Source organism: Momordica charantia (genome assembly GCF_013281855.1).
Source record: "Momordica charantia cultivar OHB3-1 chromosome 4 unlocalized genomic scaffold, Mcharantia_2.0 BLBB01000004.1, whole genome shotgun sequence".
In the NCBI taxonomy this organism is placed as follows: domain Eukaryota; kingdom Viridiplantae; phylum Streptophyta; class Magnoliopsida; order Cucurbitales; family Cucurbitaceae; genus Momordica; species Momordica charantia.
The window spans coordinates 21,903,738-21,922,503 of NW_028275162.1; the positions used below are offsets into that span (position 1 = coordinate 21,903,738).

The window sequence follows — 18,766 nt, forward strand, 5'->3', positions numbered from 1 at the left end:
CAATGTAGATAAATCTTATCAATTTCTTATATTTAAATAGACTCGATTCATTGGTCATTTATGTTGTCAAAAACCAATTTCAACGTCAATTTATCTTTAAATGTAGATTTTGGCCAAAAATCAACTCGACCTATCTATTCGGATCTCAACTATTGGTTGAAGCCACATTAACATAAAAGAAAGCTATACGTTTTTTTTTTTTGTTAAAAAAGAAAGCTATAGGTTTTCGTATTTATTACATTATAATAAAAATAGCTAAAAGAAAAAACGTTATATTAAAATGAAAACTAGAAAATAAATTACAAATATGATAAAATTAGGTTCGAGTAAAAAATCCACAGAAAAGTCCAATTTCAACCCAAAAGAGGCAAAGAACAAAAAGGGGCAGCGAAAACTGAGAACTTCTCACGAGTTCAAGAACAAGACCCACCCAGATTCCACTGCTGCAACTCCCACTTCTTTCTTCGATTTTCTCTGTAAGCAGACGCGCAACCAATTTTGCCCCTTTTTCGCTTCATCTGTTCAGGATTATGCCAGACGTGCAAGCCGTTGTGAATGATTTCGTTATCAAGCTTAAGAAGCGGTTAGTTTATCTGGGATTGTTGGTATTTCTGGAAATTGAATTGTTGGTTGCGTTTATTGGATTGGAGTCCGTTTCCATGTTTCATTTTTGGGATGATATTGTGGCAGTAAAATCGAGGGCTCCCTGGCCACTGCGAAGCTTACAGCTGAATTGCTTCGTTCAGTCATTTCGCAGCAGCGAATACCCTACACGAATCAGGCTGCCGCTTTGATTGATGCTGTGAAAGCTGTTGGCGAGCAGCTGATTGCTGCGAATCCTGTTGGTACATATATTGATTCATTGGTTTTTGTTAATTATGACTTAATATTTAACCTTGGGTTGGTCTTTGACGAGAATTTAATTTCTTAATTTTATCTCAGGGCTAAAATTCGTGAAATATAGTGGATGTTCGTTTTTGGTTTTTTACCCATTTACAAAAATTTAATATATTTTTGTGACTGGTTCTTTGTTCAGGCTGAAAACGAATTGTTAATCACGTCTCAATTATCATCATTTGGTTCTGGCCATGTTTATTAGGTTTTAATCTACTAATTTTTTAGCTTTTTCATTTGCATTAATATGATAATGTACAACTGCAGAGCTTGCTGTGGGTAATATTGTGAGGCGTGTTTTGCACATTATTAGAGAGGAGGATCTCTCTCTCACCACAGCTGCTATTGCCGGGTTGAGCTTATCAGCAGTTAGTGATGATGAGGATGACATTGAAAAAGATGATCGCCCGGCCCTGTCAGCCGCTGCTGTTGCAGCTGCTGCAAGAAGCACTCTGCGGCCACCTTCCTTGCAAACTCTTCTTGAGGACGTTCCTAACCAAACATCTATCCATCAAACTTCATCATCTGGAGGTGATTCAGAAGGAAAAAGCAAATGTGAGCTTCCTTGTTTTATGCTGATGAGTATTTTGCATGCTTCTTACTTGGTAAGGTCTATGATGTCCTCGAAGGTATTTGATTGTGACATCCCAAAATTTTAATGATTTTTCTGGCTAAAGTTGTTGTGTGATTATCCAAAATAAAAGCTTTGCTTTTAAGGAAGCACAGCAAGCTTATGCAAGAATGTGTCATGGGGAATGAGATAAAAGTTTCTTTGTTGTTTGGTTTTGAACAAATAAGTATATTGACATATCTGGTTTTGTATTTTCTTTTCTAATAGAATTTTGAAATCGTTTGGAAAAGTTTGTTTGACTTTGGATTTCTTTGTCAAATCTTATTGTTATACATTCAAATACTATGAGAATGAGTTGAAATCATGGTGGCTACCTATCTTCGAAATCAAATGTAATAGGGTCAATTGGTTCTCCGGCGAGATTAGTTGATGTGCACGCTAGCAAGTATGTAAAAGGAAAATATTATTGTCAAACATTTATTTAGAAAATTAATTGGCTTCTTCAACTTCTAATGGATGTTATATATATTAACTTTTAGGCATGAAAAATCATTTGTAGGGTGTTGAAATTTATATATATATATAGTTTGACTAGTTTCATAATTATGCCCTTGGAAAGTTCTGCTTCTTTCCTTTTTGAGTAAACTGGGATTTAAGACCCCTTTTGGTTGCAATGCCTTTATATGAATATTTGGAGATCCAGCTGTTTAGATTTAAAGGAAGAATATAATTGATGAGGAATAGTTTATTTTTAAAAACAAAGGAAGAGTATAATTGGGATTTCTTTTGTAATTATAGTTATCTATAATCATTTGAAATTGGAAGGCTTTTATAAACTAGTGGTCTCTTGGGAGGGGTTCTCTCTACACCCACCCCTAGGTTGTTTTTTTTGGTAATTCCATCATAATGTTATTTGTTTCTGATCAAAAGAAAAAACAAAGTAGTTGAATAAGTGAGATTATATGCTTTCGCAAAAAAAAAAAAAGTGAGATTATATGGAGCAGGATCCAATTTTGCCTCTTCAGGGAATTATCGACAAGGCATAATAAGGGAACCTGTAACGATAAAGAACATCATAATGTTCTTTGATTCTATTAAAAAAAAGTACTTGAATAAGTGAGATTATATGGAGCAGGATCCATTTTTAGTCTCTTCAGGGAATTAGCGATAAGGCATAATACGGGAACCTGTAGCATCCATCAATCTTTTCTACTGGAAACTATTCACCTCCTTCTTTGGTTATTGCTCATTGCTCTCTCTTTTGATTTTAGTAGGAAGTAGGGTCCCTGATAAATGATAGTGTTATATTCTTTCTAATTCTCTTGAACAAAAGTCTATTTAGAAAATATGCACTCTGTGCATGTGTGTGTTTCAACGTTATCTTATCTGTCCATTTATTTCTGTTCGTTAGTTAAATGTGGAGTGGTTATTTTCATTTTATTATTTATTATTTTTTTCATTTGGAATGCAAGGTTTTCTTTCTAACAAGTTGTTCTCATCAACAGCTGCTGATAAGAGTTCGAGGAGTCGGAAACTCAAGCACGATGTAATTGAAGCTGTTAATGAACTCATTCAAGATATTGCAACATGTCACGAACAGATTGCTGAGCAAGCAGTGGAACACATCCATCAAAAGTATATCTCATGTTGAACTAATCTTAGTAAGCTAACCTGTTTTTTTGTATCCTCGATATCGTATTGATTTGGACCATCTGGTTTATGACTTACTGAATCAGTATAGGGTTATTAACTTTGGGAAGTATACTTAATGTATCTTAATTATTTTATCGTACTCAAGGGGTCCTTATGCAAAAATTGTCATATGTTTTTCTCATGTGTTTGTGAGAGTCCTGTTAGGGATAGTTAAGGAATGATATTAGTATATGGGTTATGAGCGTTATGGTAATTAGTTAGGGATGATTACTGTGTGAGGAACTTGAGGGAGTTCTTGGGAGAGGATAGCCCTCTCGAAAGACTATCGATATTGTAATTTCTCTTTGGATTTGCAATATAGTTATCTTGGTTCGTTTAGTATATTTGGGTTCCTAACAGTGTTTTATTTTCCATTCTAGTAAGTTGGTCTTTTGATTGCTTCTTATATCGAAAGCTTCACACACCAGAGGGTTTGGATTGTAGCTGGCCCCACTAACTCAAAATTTTATACTTTTAGAAATGGGAAGCCAAATGGTAAGATCCAACCTTCCAAGATAGATTAGACAAGGAGACTCTTCTCCCCTTTTCTTTTTATCCTTGTGAAAAATTGTTTTAGGAGACTTCTCATGAAGGTCTACTATTAATGGCTTCAAGTTGGAAAAGCAACCGAGCAGAAAGATTCATTTATCTTTCGCCTATAAGGATAAGTTCCTCAATCTTTCAAGATTATTGATCTCAAATTATTACTGGTTTAATTTTTAAATGAGTATAAATTCCTCAGGGCAGCCCAATTGGCAAGGGTTTAGGGTCTCTTGGTCATACTGGCTTAGAGGTCTCAAGTTCGAACCTTCCGGTGAGCTTAATACCAAGAGCCTGGGTCTGAGCCTTGGGGTGGGTACAGATGCCCCTGATTAAAAGCTCCGACTTAGTTATTAAAAAAAAAAAAAAAACTCTGCACCCCGATCCTTAGGTTGTCTTATTTTGTAGCTATCATTCATACGCTCCTTCTCAGTTTCTTAATTAAAAAAAAGTATATGTACAAATAAAGGTATTGAGTATCAATTGTGAAGCTATTGAAGTTCAAGATCCGGCTTCTATTATGGGTTGCAGTATTGACTCTTGGTCAATGCCCAACTTTGGTCTCCCTGAAAATGGTAACCCAAAGAGCATCCACTTTTGGACTTCAACCTCTGAAATGATTCAAAGCAAGTTGTTAATCTGGAAAATATTAGTCCCTAAAAAGTTCATAGTTAACCCTCATCCAAGCTTATCCCTCAAACCTTCCAACCCATACCCATTACCACTTTTTTTGTGCCCCAAACGATGTCTTCATTATTGTAAAATCTATGATATATTTTTACTGGGAAGGCCACAACAAGGAAGGAGGCTCTCAACTTGGTTAGCTGGTACAAGGTCAACTAACCCATTTCCTTTGGTCTTGATTTTGGAAACCTTTGAGAAATCTTTCTTTGGACTAAACAACTGTGGTGATTTACTTGGGAAGAGGACCCTATATGGAGGAAAGTGATGGATGCTGAATGTAGAGTCTCCAAAGGAGATTGGCTGACTAATTAAATGGCTAATAAAATGCTTGAAAGGTGGCATACAAGGTGCAACTACTATCTACTTCAGGAATTCACCCAATATTCCATGCTTTCTAACTCAAGGCTAGGAAACTTGCTGCCCAACCTCTTATCAGCTGAAATGAGTCCTAAGCTTGAATTCTCCTCCACGCCTACTGCTGCTTTGGGGGGTTTTGCCTATCACAATCAGATCCAGCACATGGCTTGGACGTGTTGATTCTGTGGGTTGGACAGCAACTTGAGGAAAATACATTGGAAGCCTTTTATCTCATCAATAATCAGGTCCCTGCTTTCCACCTGGAGGGCAAGGTGAAAGTTTGGGTGGTGGGGATTGATAGAAACCTTTGACCATCAGTGAGTTCAACATATACTAACAGGAGGGGGTGTTGGGTAAGCGAGTAGTGGGATGTAATGCGTGGTATGTGAATAACAATCGGGATTGTCTTATGTAAAACTGTTAGAGGTTGTGGGTCCGAGGGAATATACAGGAAGGGAAAGTTATGTGTAAGGCATTCTACATTTTTGTTGATCTTGTTCAGATGCCCTTCGGCTCTTCTTTTTATTATTAAATTAGCTCCAATCTTTGTTCAAAGGCATAAGTTTGTATTTGATTTACTTGCATTGTTCAGTGTTTCTGGCTTCACCTGAAATATGCAGTTGGAACTTAGAGGACTTTCATATATGAAATTATAATTTAGAATTTACCACAATATCCTCACGTATATTGAATACCACTTTTCAGTGAGGTAATATTAACTCTCGGGAGTTCCAGAACAGTTTTGGAATTTCTTTGTGCTGCTAAGGAGAAGAAGAGGTCCTTCCGGGTGTTTGTTGCTGAGGGTGCTCCGAGGTATGTGCTAATAGCTAGCTGTATGGTAGAATGCAGATTTATATTACACTTAGATATTTTTTGTTACTCTATGGCTTGTTTATTTTGAATGTTACCACAGATATCAGGGTCATCTTCTTGCTAAGGAGTTGGTTACAAGAGGTTTACAAACCACACTTATTACTGATTCTGCAGTTTTTGCCATGATCTCCCGGGTGAATATGGTAGGTCGTAGGTGGTAGCTGTAGTGTGTATACATGTATAAATACGCATTCTTTCAATCTTTGCATGAAATGGGACGCACATGAGAACTGATAGCTTTATTTTCAAATCTGTTCTGCAAGGTTATAGTTGGAGCTCATGCTGTCATGGCAAATGGTGGTGTCATGGCACCTGTTGGGTTGAATATGGTTGCCCTTGCAGCTAAAAGGCATGCTGTTCCTTTTGTTGTACTAGCCGGTAGTCATAAGGTAATGTTATGAATTAGGCTGAGTTTGAATTTCGATAGAATATTTAGCATTGGAGCATTTTCACCCTCATATTGTTTCTTCATCAGGATTGTATTGATCATGTCAAATTGTCTGGTTTGCTAATTGTGATAGACAACCCTGTTTTTATTGAACAAGAAACGTTGATATAATGAAAATATACAAAAATGTTCAGTAGATATAAACTCACTTTAAGATTGAAAAATAACGGGAAATCCATAAAAAACAGCAATATAATGAGAGAAATTGAAACTACCGTACTTTAAACGACAAAGACCTCCCTTTAGATCGGCTTTTTGACTCAATTGTCTTTGTAGTCATTTCTTGGTGCAAATGTTTTCCCTTATTTCTTTACTATAGTCACACTTCCTTAATCTATAGTTGGAAGTGCTTCATGTAACCCCATGGGGTCTTTTGTAATTTCATATCATCAATGAAATTGTTTCTTTCACTAAAAAAAATGATAGAAATTGAAAGCCTCCCAATTTAAACAAATATAACGATGAAAAAATAAATTGGAAAAAGAGCACCATTGTGAAGTTTTGTAAATGGCTAAGTCAAAACATTCCACCCAAGATTTTTTATTGTCTTCAAAACTTATGAGATTACGGATTTAACTGTATTAATCCATAAAAAATTGGCATTGGCCAGTAAGAATGGGCCAATTAGTAACTGAGTAACATTCTTACTTGCTTCTTTGTCAAAAACCCACTGCATGTTGAAGATCTTGAATAAGGAGGACCAACCATTAAGTGTGTAAGGACAGGAGAAAAAGAGGTGATTTTGACATTCACTATACCCCAACACATAATACACAAACTGAAGGCGATAAAGACGAAGAATGTAGTTTCCTTTGAAAAATTTCTGCTATGTTAAGGCCTGAATACCTTTTAGATCCCTCTTAATATTTTCCCAAAAAATAGTTTGATTTCTTATTTGGCAACATTTTTAACTACTTGGAGACAGGTGAAGGGTGATGGGGAGAGATTACCTTAATCAATTAACTTTAACATCCATGCATCTAAACTGCATACAGCTTAGTGACTGAACTAGAGGTTGTGGTTATGACTACCGACTGCTATGATGAAGGTGAGCTAGAGCTTTGGGCAGTAACTTGGCTTGTATCTTTGTTAGGGGGATAATTGCACAGCATAACTGCCTCGTTTGTCTGAAGAAATTGTGATGGGAAAATACAGGTGTATACCATGTCTCATTATGAACACAAACTTCTATGAGACTCTCATAGAATACAAACTTCAGTAGAAAGGATGAGGTGATAATCAAAGAATATGTAAAAGTGTTCACTTTATACATGTGTAGGGGAAAGCACGATAATATTAGAAATTTCTTTTTCTATAAATGAAATTATCTATGGCCGTGTAATAATAATTTGTGAAAGGACCTTATGATTCGATGACACAATAAAGGAACAAAGGATTTATTGCCCTATAATCATGTGGGGTGCTGCAAACCATGGTGGCCACCACCTAGTATTTAATATCCTACGAGTTATCTTGTCAACCAAATGTAGTATGGTCGGGCGGTTGGCCCGTGATTAGTCGAGGTGCGCGTAAGCTGGTCCGGACACACGGATATCAAAAATAAAAATTCATGTGGGGTTCTGATATAGACTAGAAAGCAACAATTAAAATCTTTGAAATGAAAAAAATTTCATCTACTTTTATTTTGAACTCTACCCCCAAATTGGCTTAGTCATCTCAAGAAAGAAATTGTGGTGACACAAAATTCCCCCTCTCTTGATTGCTTTTGTACTAATCAAACTGAAAGAGAAAAGGCTAGGCCAACTGTTGATCATATTATGTATCTTAGAAGTATAACTTTTCATGATTAATGTTTTGTCAGTTGCCATGTTTGGTATCAATAAATACGAACAGTTTCATATTCTATAGATCGAGAGAAAAACTTAGAAACAATGCTAGTTGGTTGAATCTGCAAGTTGCTGTAACATACATTTATTCTGAAGAAATGTAAGCTAGAATTTCAGACTGTTTCTACAACAGTATGTCGTAAAATTAAATCTGGCCTAATGTGGTTAGCATCAACATTGGTGAGGAGGAATTTTTCCTTTAGAGAGCTGCTAAAATTTAAGCTGCTCTAAATGCTTCTTTCCTATGGTTTATTTGGGTACACCTTTAAGTGGTAAGCCAAAGTCTGGCTTTTCGGAACCCGTTTAGTGGAGAAGGTTGGTCTCATGCTGGCTAAATGGAGAATGGATCCCGTATCAAAAGGGGACCACCTTGCTTTGGTCCAAGCAATCTTCTTATTATCTCTTGGTCTTCCATAAGGTTATTCTGTATAAAATGGACGAATGCACCAAGAATTTTCTTTAGGAAGGTGCTAACATGAATGCAATTGTAACTTGATAACTTGAAGCTTGTGTCTCTTCCATTTTTGCTTGGTGGTCTCTATATCGGGAAGACTACAGAAAGGAGTCAGGCTCTTCTTACCAAATGGCTTTGGTGTTTTTCAGATGATCCCCATTCACTTTAGAAGAATAATTTTGAGCAAATATAGGAAGATTGGTCGCTGGTTGCTGCCTTATTAATGTAAATAGAGTAGTTGCAGAAGTCGTGTCAAGCATCATTAAGATGTAGGGGTCTTACGATCAGTTAACTTGAATGAAAGTTAGGAATGGTGTTAATACACTTCTCTGGTTAGATGAATGGAGAAGAGGGACCTCTCATGGCACAGTCGTAGACTCTTTATGGCTTCCCCCAATAAATTAATTTGGGTTAAAAAAGCTAGAAATGCTGATGATATAGAGTGAGAGCTTTAAGCTCGGGGGACATCTTTAAAACTGGGAGTTTGTTGATTGGGTTTGTCTTCTTCAATGTATAGAATGCCAAAGACTTACTGTAAGGCAGGATTCAAGGCGATAATGCATGATAAGAATGAGATCTTCTCAGTCTCAATTCCAACATTCAACTTGAAGTGATCATATCTAACTTCCAGTATTCTGCAAGGAACTTTAGAGATCAAAAAACCCCAAAAAGAATATAAAGTTTTCTGGACCCTCACCTTGGATGGTTTTAACACGAATGGTATCGTAGTACTATAGAGAAGGAATCCTAGTTGGTATCTTAAACCCAACTGGTTCTTCTACGCAAAAATAATTTGGAAGATGCTAATCTCTTATTATTCAGCCTGGTGGTGGATAAGCTATGGAACAGGCTTTTGGATATTTTCCCGTTCATGATGCATCCTCCTAAGTATACCAAAAATCTTTGGTTCCATGTTCTCATTGGTCACTGGTTCAAAGATCAGAAAATTGTGCTATGGCATTTTTCCGATTTGGCAGTTCGATCTATAGCAGCTTTGTTTTGGACTCCTTTTGTGGGGCTGGTTTTTTATGCCCTTGTAGTTCTTTCATGTTGGTATTTTTTTTAATGCCCTTGTATTTCTTTTATGTTTCTTAATTAAAGTTTGGTTTTTCATCAAAAAATAAAAAAATAAAAATGCATTAGAAGAATCTTCAATAATAAATATAGAAGACTTGACTAGATTTGGGATGTTATTATCTTTAATGCTTGTTCTTGGTGTCTCAATTCTATTTGATACACGGACAAATTGGTGATCATTTTTAATTCCTTTGGTTTCTTCTTGCATATTTCATTATGTTAATGAAACTCTGCTTCCTATTATAAAAATGGTTAAAATACGCTTTCATTCCTTGTACTTTTAACTTGGTTTAGTTTACTCCCTGTACTTTGAAAATGGTCATTTGGTCTCTATACTTTTAAAGAATATTTATTTTGGTCCTTGCTGCTATCCACTGTTAAATAGATAACAGATTTATGACGTGTCATGTTTCTTAATATTTTTTTTAAACACATTTTGTCTTCTCCCCTTCGACTGTTTTTGCGATTTCAAGGGGGAGGGCATAAGCAAACACCTTCTATTTTCTTCTTCCTCCAACCCTAACCCACAAACTCGCAGATTCTAGATCATACTCAGAACATATTTCAATGTAGTCTTGACATGATAGATAGCTCCCACTGTTGGATGGAGAAAAGTTATAATTGTGGCTTCTGGATATTGTACAAAGTTGGCATGCTGCCTTAAATTTCTTTTCTGAATGTTTGTTACTTATTTGACAGTTATGCCCTTTGTATCCACACAATCCTGAAGTTCTACTCAATGAACTGAGATCCCCATCAGAGCTACTTGACTTTGGTGAATTTTCAGATTGCATGGACTTTGGAACTAACACTGGTTCTCCTCTTCTCCATGTAGTCAACCCAACATTTGACTATGTGCCACCATCGCTTGTTAGTTTATTTATTACTGACACGTAAGTCCAGTTCTTTTTTCTTGTATTTCATTCCTCTACTTCCCGACTCCTAAATCAAAACGAGTGGCATGGGAATATTGATTGATGGATTTTTCTTTTAATATCATCTTTGTCATTTTTTTTTTTGATAATAAACAAAGATTCATTCCAAAAGAAAAGGAGTCCAAAAAAGAGGCGTACAACTTAGGGGCAGAGGGTCGAGAAGACCCTCCCCCAAGAAACTAAGAAACTATACAATAAAGGAATTCCAACTCTGAAGAGTCAAAAGAAAACCATAGTTACAAAAAGCCTTCTTGTGGATTGAAGCCCACCAAGAAGCCGTATGCCTAATATTCACACAAAAGTCTTCAATAGAGTTCTGTTTCTCTGCAAAAATTCTGTTGTTCCGTTCCTTCCAAAGCAGCCAAAGAAGAGCTCTCGCGCCACAATTCCACTGGATGAAAGATTTTCCTTTTAACAAGGATCCACCAAAGCCTTCTTCTATAAAATCATCTATTTTCCTTGGTAAGCTGAGAGCCAAGTCTAGATAAGATGCCAGGTAGTTCCATGCTTTAGCTGCAAAGGGACAATGTAAAAAGAGATGATCCACCATTTCTGTGTTCTTGAGACACATTCCGCACACTGAGGGAGAGAGGGTCCACTGAGGTAGTTTCCTTTGAACTTTTTCAGCAGTGTTTGTGCCCCTGTAGAAGAGAGTCCAGAGGAAAACTTTAACTTTCTTTGGTACCCTGAAATTCCAGATTAAAGATGCAGTGGATGCATTTAGCTTAGGAGAGGGGGAGGTGAGAGTCATAAAGGCCGATTTCACTGTAAAAACTCCTTTGTTATCAGCAGTCCAACACAAGGAATCATTCTCAAGTCCTAAGACCAGCCCTTCAATTTTCCCGATGAACATTGCCCATCTATCAAGTTCTCTGTCAAATAGGTTCCTCCTTAAGCCAAGGTCCCATGTCAAGGCCTCTGTGTTCCAACAATTTGCTATAGAAAAATTCCTCTCAGTTGAGATAGCATAGAAATCTGGGAAAGTAACCGAAAGAGGGAGAGAGTCTGTCCAATTATCTTCCCAAAATCTGACAGAAATCCCCGAAGAAACTTTGTACACAATGAATCTGCTGAAAATTGGAGTTATTCTTTGAACATCGATCCAAGGTCTGCCTATTGAAGAATTTTTTGAGGGCTTGGACCACCATCCAAAAGGCTCTCCATCATAAATGGCAGCAATGACCTTCCTTCAAAGATTGTTTTTTTCATTCGCAAAGCGCCACACCCATTTCATCAAGAGGGCAGTGTTTTTGTGTGCTAGCGACCCAACTCCCATTCCTCCCTGTTGAGAAGGCAGCGCAGTCCAAGACCAATTAACTAGATTCCCAATCGGCCTAAATTTCCCTCCGTTCCATATAAAATCCCTCGTAAGCTTTTCCATTGCATCTGTCACAGTCTTTGGAGCTTTAAGGATGGAGAAGATAATTGGCCTTTGTCATCAATTATATCTTTAAATTATTTTATTTCGTTTCAATTCAATGATCCCCATTTTTAAAGCAAGGTGCTTTGGTTTGCCTGTTCTGTTGAATATTTGTTTTTGGATTTTTAAATTTCTGGGTTTCAATTGATTTTCTTTTTCTTAGTGAAAAAGAGGAATGCTGTTATATTGATCTTGATTTCATCTGTTTATTTCTCATTAGTTACTCTTGTCACTTTGACAGAGGTGGCCATAACTCATCATACATGTATCGGCTTATTGCTGATTACTATTCAGCTGATGATTTGGTGGTTAAACGAAGGCCTCCTACAGGGAGCTGATTGTTGTCCCTTATTATTCATCACATATTTGGTAAGGGTTAGTATATCTATTATACCATAATTGCTTTTGATTCATACATATGGTAAGAAATTGATTTAATCAATTAAATGATCGAATACCATTTAACACAGCAAGTGCATTTCTCCCTATACCAGAAAAAGAAAAACAACACAAGATCCTATTATAATGTCAAAGATGCCAATGAATAAGGCCATTATTGCATATTGGAAATGTGAACTGGAGAATGAGACTCAGTTTCTCTCATTTGCACTCAATGTTTATATCAGTGGAAAGTTTATTCCTTGCTCATTGTTAACTTTGGATCCGTCCTTTTCATTTATCAATAAAATGTTGTTTCTTGTTGGAAAAAAAATGTGGAAATAATTCTTAACTTCGTTGGTCCTATTCCAATTTTCCACATTTGTGGGTCTCACCATCATTTTGATTTCTCATTGTTTTACTTTTGTCATGAGTCTTATACCCATTTAAAATTGATTTATACTTCTGTTTTGTTTTGTTTTGATTTGATTTTGTTTTGTTCTTTCGTGGGTAATATAGTTCGTGAAGCTCTATCATCCAAGTACACCATATCATGATCCAATTATACTTGATTTTGAGGATAAATTTATGCTTGCGTGGCTCAGCTTGTTGTGAACTGCATCTTAAAACATCACACAGCTTTTCCAGTTCCCATGTTGGATTTCGTGGGCTATCTCATTGCTTCTACTCCGTAATTTTTCATTATAACATCAATGACATTTCAGTGGTCAATCATTTCAGGACCGCAGTTAGCAACATGAGCGAACTGATGAGAAGAATCATAAATTCTATCCTCTCCTCTCAACCATGTAGAACCATCATCCTTGCTGCAAGAAAGCGTGAAGAAAAAGAACAGAAACATTCAAAGTACGCTGAATGGGAAGCTAAGGTTTTGGCAATTTTGTGTTTATTGCAAGTTTCTGGCTGGGCTGAAGGGTGTTGGTGCAGAAACAATGAAATTGGTGGTGTTTTTGTTGTTGTTGGTTGTTTGTTTTGCTGCCAAAGGCCATTCATTGTATTCTGCAGCTCACTGCCAGAATCAATGAATTACAGATAAATCAAGAGATCCCTTTTTGCAGTTTGCACAGCAAACTATGGTCTATCTGTGATACTTTTCTTTATTTTCTTTTTATTTTTTTCTGGAAGCATTTTTCCATGTGAGAATTCTTGAAGAAATGAGTTCTAGTTAGGCAAGATCAATATGAAAAAAGTCCATATATAGATAAAATGCCGCATTCTTGTTATCTCATTGTGTTCTCCTTGGCAGTAATTGCAAATGAGTGGGAAGCCTTCAGTTCTTCAGGTTTTTTGATTACGGACTTGAATCAACAACTGAAAGTATAAAGATCAAAATAGTATTTCAACGTTCCTTTTAAATAATTTTGTAATTACGAGGTGAGATCGAACTATTAACCTTAAGGACGACGGTCAGATTGATTGCTTATGTTAACTTTTTTTTTTCCCTACAGTACAACATGTAAAGGTAAAGATTCAAACTCACGATTTTTTTTTGTCAGAAATAGATACTTTAACAAGTTGAGCTAAATTACGTAACAGATATTTAATGGTCTTTTTAAAGGATAAATTGTTCTTTACAGGGTTGTGGGTCAGAAGTATCTTTATCGCTTGATGTTAGGCAGTGTGGGTAAATTTGCTTTTAGACTTTCTCCATATGATTTGTTCAACATAGTGAGTGGTGGACGATGTGACAATAAAGGCTTATTGGAAAGATAAAATAATAATACATGAAGGATAAAATTAAAATTTTTAAATATTCAGAATTATGATTTTTAATTAAAACCCAAACATTTGAGATCAAAATATAAGTAAATTATCAATTTGGTCGTTATAGTTTGGAACAATCTAGTTGCTATAGTTTGAAAAGTTTCAATTTGATTCACATGATTTGGTAGAATTTTAAAATTTGTTTCGATTACCTACTAATATTCAATGTGGCATGAGCGGGTAACAACATGAATATTGGTGAGATTTGATCAAATGGTTGATTAAATTGGAACTTTTGAAATCATAAATAGAAATGTTAATTTTCCGCCAACAAACTTAGCATGTACAATTTGGGACGAGTACAGAGATGAAGAATTTTTTTCTTGATTTAATCTTGGGGACGAGATGAAAAATGTATTCCTTGCCTTACCTCGACTTTGTCCTTACCCCAAGTCCCCGATATCATTGCCTCGTCCACGTTCCAAAATTTCTAAATCATTTGTATTATATTTATTAAATATTTGTATAATATAAATGTTTAGAAATAGTAAACAATCTAGTAAATTAAATTTCTATAAATTATGTTATTTTATATTTACCTAAAAAACACTAAATTAAAAAGGAAAAGGTAACTGGGGAATTTTTGGGTGGGAAATCCCTACCTCAAATTTATGAAATTATAATCTCAAACTGAATTAAAACTAAATTTTAAACCAAGTTAAAACTAAATAATAATAAGTAAAATTTTGACTGAATTACCATGAAATTTGCCAATTGTTTTAGAAAAGTATCATTTACATTTTAAAAGTTTCAATATTGCTCTTGACCATTCACTTATGCTTTAAAAAGTCCATTGAACAAACATTCGTTTATATCTTAAATGGAAGGGTAAAATCATAAAATTTGGAATGACGTGATAATCAATGTAGATGTTTGGAATACCACAATAAATTTGACCTTTTAATGGCCGTAGAAAAAATATCGGTAGAAACAATATCAGACCCACAATCAAACAACATTAAATGTCACATTTGTTACAATGTCATCTAATTGTTCCAACAAACTTCCCCTTAATTTCTAGATCAGTATTTTGTTTAAAATATTAACCACTGTTTGCTCAAAAAGTTTTGTTAAAATGTTAATGAAATATCATATAAAGTTTAGTATTTTGTAGAACAAAAGTGGTAATTTGATCTAAAATATAAATTTAGCCATTGTTGTAATTTATAAGGGGAAAGAAAATCCAAAATTCAATTGGGAAATCTGTTTGGTTGGCGAGAAAAAGTTGGGCAATTATTACTTCTTTTTGAATTTTCAAAATATGAAGTTTGATGGAGAAGGGTCCCACAAGGGTTTTCAAAAACTTTGCTTTTTGTACTTTCTCGAGAAATTTTTCTCTCCTCTCTCTATAATCCTCGGCTCCTGTCTCTCTCAACGGCTTAATTTTGAAAAATTTTCTGTCTTGGACGAGTTGGAGGCCTACCCTTTTGGTTCGTACATTTCCGATGCGGTAGTTGAGTTTCAAACCCTACAAAAAAAATTACTCTCAATCAGTGTTTTCGTCGCGATTCGAGGTATAATTCGATCTGTTTTGTTCATTTCTTTCCCTTGATTTTAGTTTCGTTGATAATTTGGACTGACTTTGATAAAATTTTGACGATCTCTGCAACTCGGGTATTTCCCGGGGCTTGATTTGATGGAATGTGAAGTTTGTGAAACATGTTTCTCGGCTATTTAGACCTTAATTGTCTCTTAGATCCATGGTGGTTTTTCCTTTGAATTTGAGGGTGGACTTTTACTTTTTTTTTTTTTAAATGGCCGAGTTCGGATTGTGAAATTAGTGAAGATTTTATCATTTCATATTCTTCAGAGGAAGGGAATCCATGTGCTTATCACCGTCTTTTTGTCTCATTTAATGACGTGCATATTTATGGTCTCCATTAATAAAATGCTGATTTCAGCCTCGGATTCCTTTTTGGAATTCTCTTGATACAGAGTCTGTTTGTTTTGCATGTTATCTGTTGTACTCTCTACATAGCAGTTCTGCATTAAATTTTTAATAGAAGATTGATTCTGAAATTACTTATTATTATGCTTATGTTCAGATTGCATAAAACTGGCCAACCTGATCTTAGCTCAGTCGACAAGGCACTTATTACATTCTCCAAAGTTGAAAGCTCGATTCCGAGCATAAAACTGTCCTTCAAAGATGGCATCTGGAAGTCCTTATTTTGATGACATGCGGAACAAGCCAGAGGTTATTGATCCTCCCCAAAGTGAAGATTTGATGGACATCAGGGAAGCTGTGGATGATCCAGCTCAAAATGAACTTAAACCTAATGTCGCTGTTTCCAGTAGCGTTCGCGAGCTGTTGGAATGCCCGGTGTGTTTGAATGCAATGTACCCTCCAATACATCAGGTATGGTTACTAAAATTCAATTCATCTTTATGTGATGTGGTTAACTTTTCAGACTGATGGCGCCACGGTGACTTTGGTGTTGATGTAGTTGTTAGATTCTATGACTCTGGAGGTTCTAGTGAACTCAGTCAGTGTTTAGCCAAAAAGAAGAACTTCAGTGTTGGAACAATGAATTGAGTGAAATGCTTCTTTTGAAATCTACTACCAATATTTTGTTCAGTTTGGTATATCTTTATAGGTTTTGTAAGTTCCAAAAGGGATGTGGCTAAGTTTAGGCTAAATCTATATTTTAGTCCCTAATGTTTAGGTATTTTTTCAATGTATTTCCTTGCATTTAAAAAGTTACAACTTTGTTCTTATATTTTAACATTTTTCAATTATACCATCATGGTCGGTAAATGTTTAAATTTGCTAATGATAAACTTGTATGGAATGATGCGAGTTAGTAGAAATTCAGAAGAGGAGTTAAATCACATTTAAGAGAGGAAACTTTTAATTGCTCTTCCAAATTTATGAGTGTTTGGTAGAAAATTTGACTTTTCTTCTTTTAGGTGGACTAATTTATCATTAAATTGTTGCCTAACTCACTGAGTATTATGCAATGTACATTAATTATCGATCAATTTTAACACTCACCACTGAAGGTGTAATTGAAAAATTTTAAGACATAGGGAATTAAATTAAAATTTTTTTAACATTAGGAACTAAATTGAAAAAGTACTCAACCATTAGGGACTAGAGTGTATATTTAGTATTGAGTTCATGGGAAACAGCAGTTTCTTTAATTGTGTTTTTTCGTCACTGCAGTGTTCAAATGGTCACACACTATGTTCTGGTTGCAAGCCAAGAGTGCACAACCGGTGCCCTACGTGTCGGCACGAACTCGGTAATATCAGATGTCTCGCGTTGGAGAAGGTGGCCGCATCTCTAGAACTTCCATGTAAATATCAGAGCTATGGTTGCATTGGCATATACCCATATTACAGCAAGGTCAAACATGAATCCCAATGTGTTTATAGACCTTATAGTTGCCCATATGCTGGATCCGAATGCTCAATCGTTGGTGATATACCCTATTTGGTGTCCCACCTGAAAGATGATCATAAAGTAGATATGCATAGTGGGAGCACATTCAACCATCGCTATGTGAAATCAAACCCTCAAGAAGTTGAAAATGCGACATGGATGCTAACGGTAATTTTCCTCTCGGACTTTTTCTTTCGGTTCTTAGGCTGCCCACTTTGCTCCTTACCTTCTTGCGCGGATGAATCTCTTTTGCATTTCTTATGCACATTTTGAGCATTAGAATCATGTTAGATGTGTATATATTAGTGATATGATCTTGGCATGAGACCACTCACTTTTTTGGAGCTCTCCTGTCACGGAATTGGTATATGTTCTTTGGCTTAGCAATTTAGGACACATCAGAAGAAAATGGGCAGAAGGAAATGCTTAATTTGGTTTCGCTATCATATGTCAGAAAATGTACTCCTGTAAATTAGAAATATTTCTGACTTTTGTTTACTGAGTTCGGACTACCTGAATTGGAGGAAGAGTTTTGCTAGTTTAGAAATCTAGGATCCTCATTTTATTAGCTCGAATTCTTGATTGTGAGGCGACTCTGATTTAGAGTTTTGAAATTTAGGTCTTCAGTTGCTTTGGTCAATACTTTTGCCTGCATTTCGAAGCTTTCCAGCTCGGGATGGCTCCGGTATACATAGCTTTTCTGCGGTTCATGGGCGACGATAATGATGCAAAGAACTACAGCTACAGTCTTGAGGTGAGTGGAAATGGGAGGAAGATGGTATGGCAAGGGGTTCCCAGGAGCATCAGGGACAGCCATCGGAAAGTTCGGGACAGTTTCGACGGTCTCATTATCCAACGCAACATGGCTCTCTTTTTCTCTGGTGGAGACCGGAAGGAATTAAAGCTTAGAGTGACTGGTAGAATTTGGAAAGAACAGTGATACTGGTGGGAGCAATGAGGCTTATGAACATTCAGTTCAATCCTATCTTCTTGGCCAAGTAGGTTGGTTGTCTTTTTGTAGTTAGAGCAACGAGGCTTTCTAATTATGAGTTTCATTTTGAATTAAGATGCAAACACTCTTTGCTCTTTCATGAAACCATGTATTAGAATAACTTACTTCCCCATTGATTTTCAATGCAAAACTTTATCCCTCCCATTTCCTTGTATGGTATTAAGAATTTCAGTTACCTCATTGTTAAAGTTGCAGCCATAGCTCCATATGATGCTCTCAGCCTTCAGATCCACTAGATAAATTATATAATATGGTTCAATTTATAAAGGTTAATTTACCAGTTTAGTCCCTAAATTTTTAGGACATGTCTTATAAGTGTTTGCTTTCTCCCTCATCATCGTTGGTCCTTTCGACGTAACATTCTCGAGTGCCTCCTGTCTTATGAGTCTAATAGATACATAAACTTTTTGTTTG

General features: G+C 35.9%; 2 protein-coding genes across 4 annotated transcripts; both read left to right on the forward strand.

The window, feature by feature from the left end:
* Positions 1 to 342: 342 nt before the first annotated feature.
* Positions 343 to 13,414, forward strand: LOC111011838 (uncharacterized). Of its 2 annotated transcripts, none has more exons than XM_088122837.1 (10): positions 343 to 583; positions 691 to 845; positions 1,162 to 1,449; positions 2,971 to 3,100; positions 5,444 to 5,551; positions 5,652 to 5,754; positions 5,875 to 6,000; positions 10,137 to 10,330; positions 12,034 to 12,167; positions 12,912 to 13,414. In XM_088122837.1, the coding sequence occupies exons 1-9, from the start codon at positions 531 to 533 to the stop codon at positions 12,128 to 12,130; spliced, it is 1,254 nt and encodes a 417-aa protein (XP_087978963.1). In that variant the 5' UTR covers positions 343 to 530; the 3' UTR covers positions 12,131 to 12,167; positions 12,912 to 13,414. The 2 variants fall into 2 exon arrangements, with proteins under 2 accessions (XP_087978963.1, XP_022141443.1); XM_022285751.2 differs by having other exon boundaries at positions 344 to 583; positions 12,034 to 12,161.
* A 1,868-nt stretch (positions 13,415 to 15,282) lies between these two features.
* On the forward strand, positions 15,283 to 18,506 carry LOC111011764 (E3 ubiquitin-protein ligase DIS1). 2 transcript variants are annotated; one of them, XM_022285649.2, is made up of 4 exons: positions 15,283 to 15,469; positions 16,001 to 16,314; positions 17,122 to 17,508; positions 17,960 to 18,506. In XM_022285649.2, exons 2-4 carry the CDS (start codon positions 16,105 to 16,107, stop codon positions 18,278 to 18,280), a joined length of 918 nt encoding a protein of 305 aa, XP_022141341.1. In that variant the 5' UTR covers positions 15,283 to 15,469; positions 16,001 to 16,104; the 3' UTR covers positions 18,281 to 18,506. The 2 variants fall into 2 exon arrangements, with proteins under 2 accessions (XP_022141341.1, XP_087978891.1); XM_088122765.1 differs by lacking the exon at positions 15,283 to 15,469 and adding an exon at positions 15,515 to 15,569.
* Positions 18,507 to 18,766: the final 260 nt, after the last annotated feature.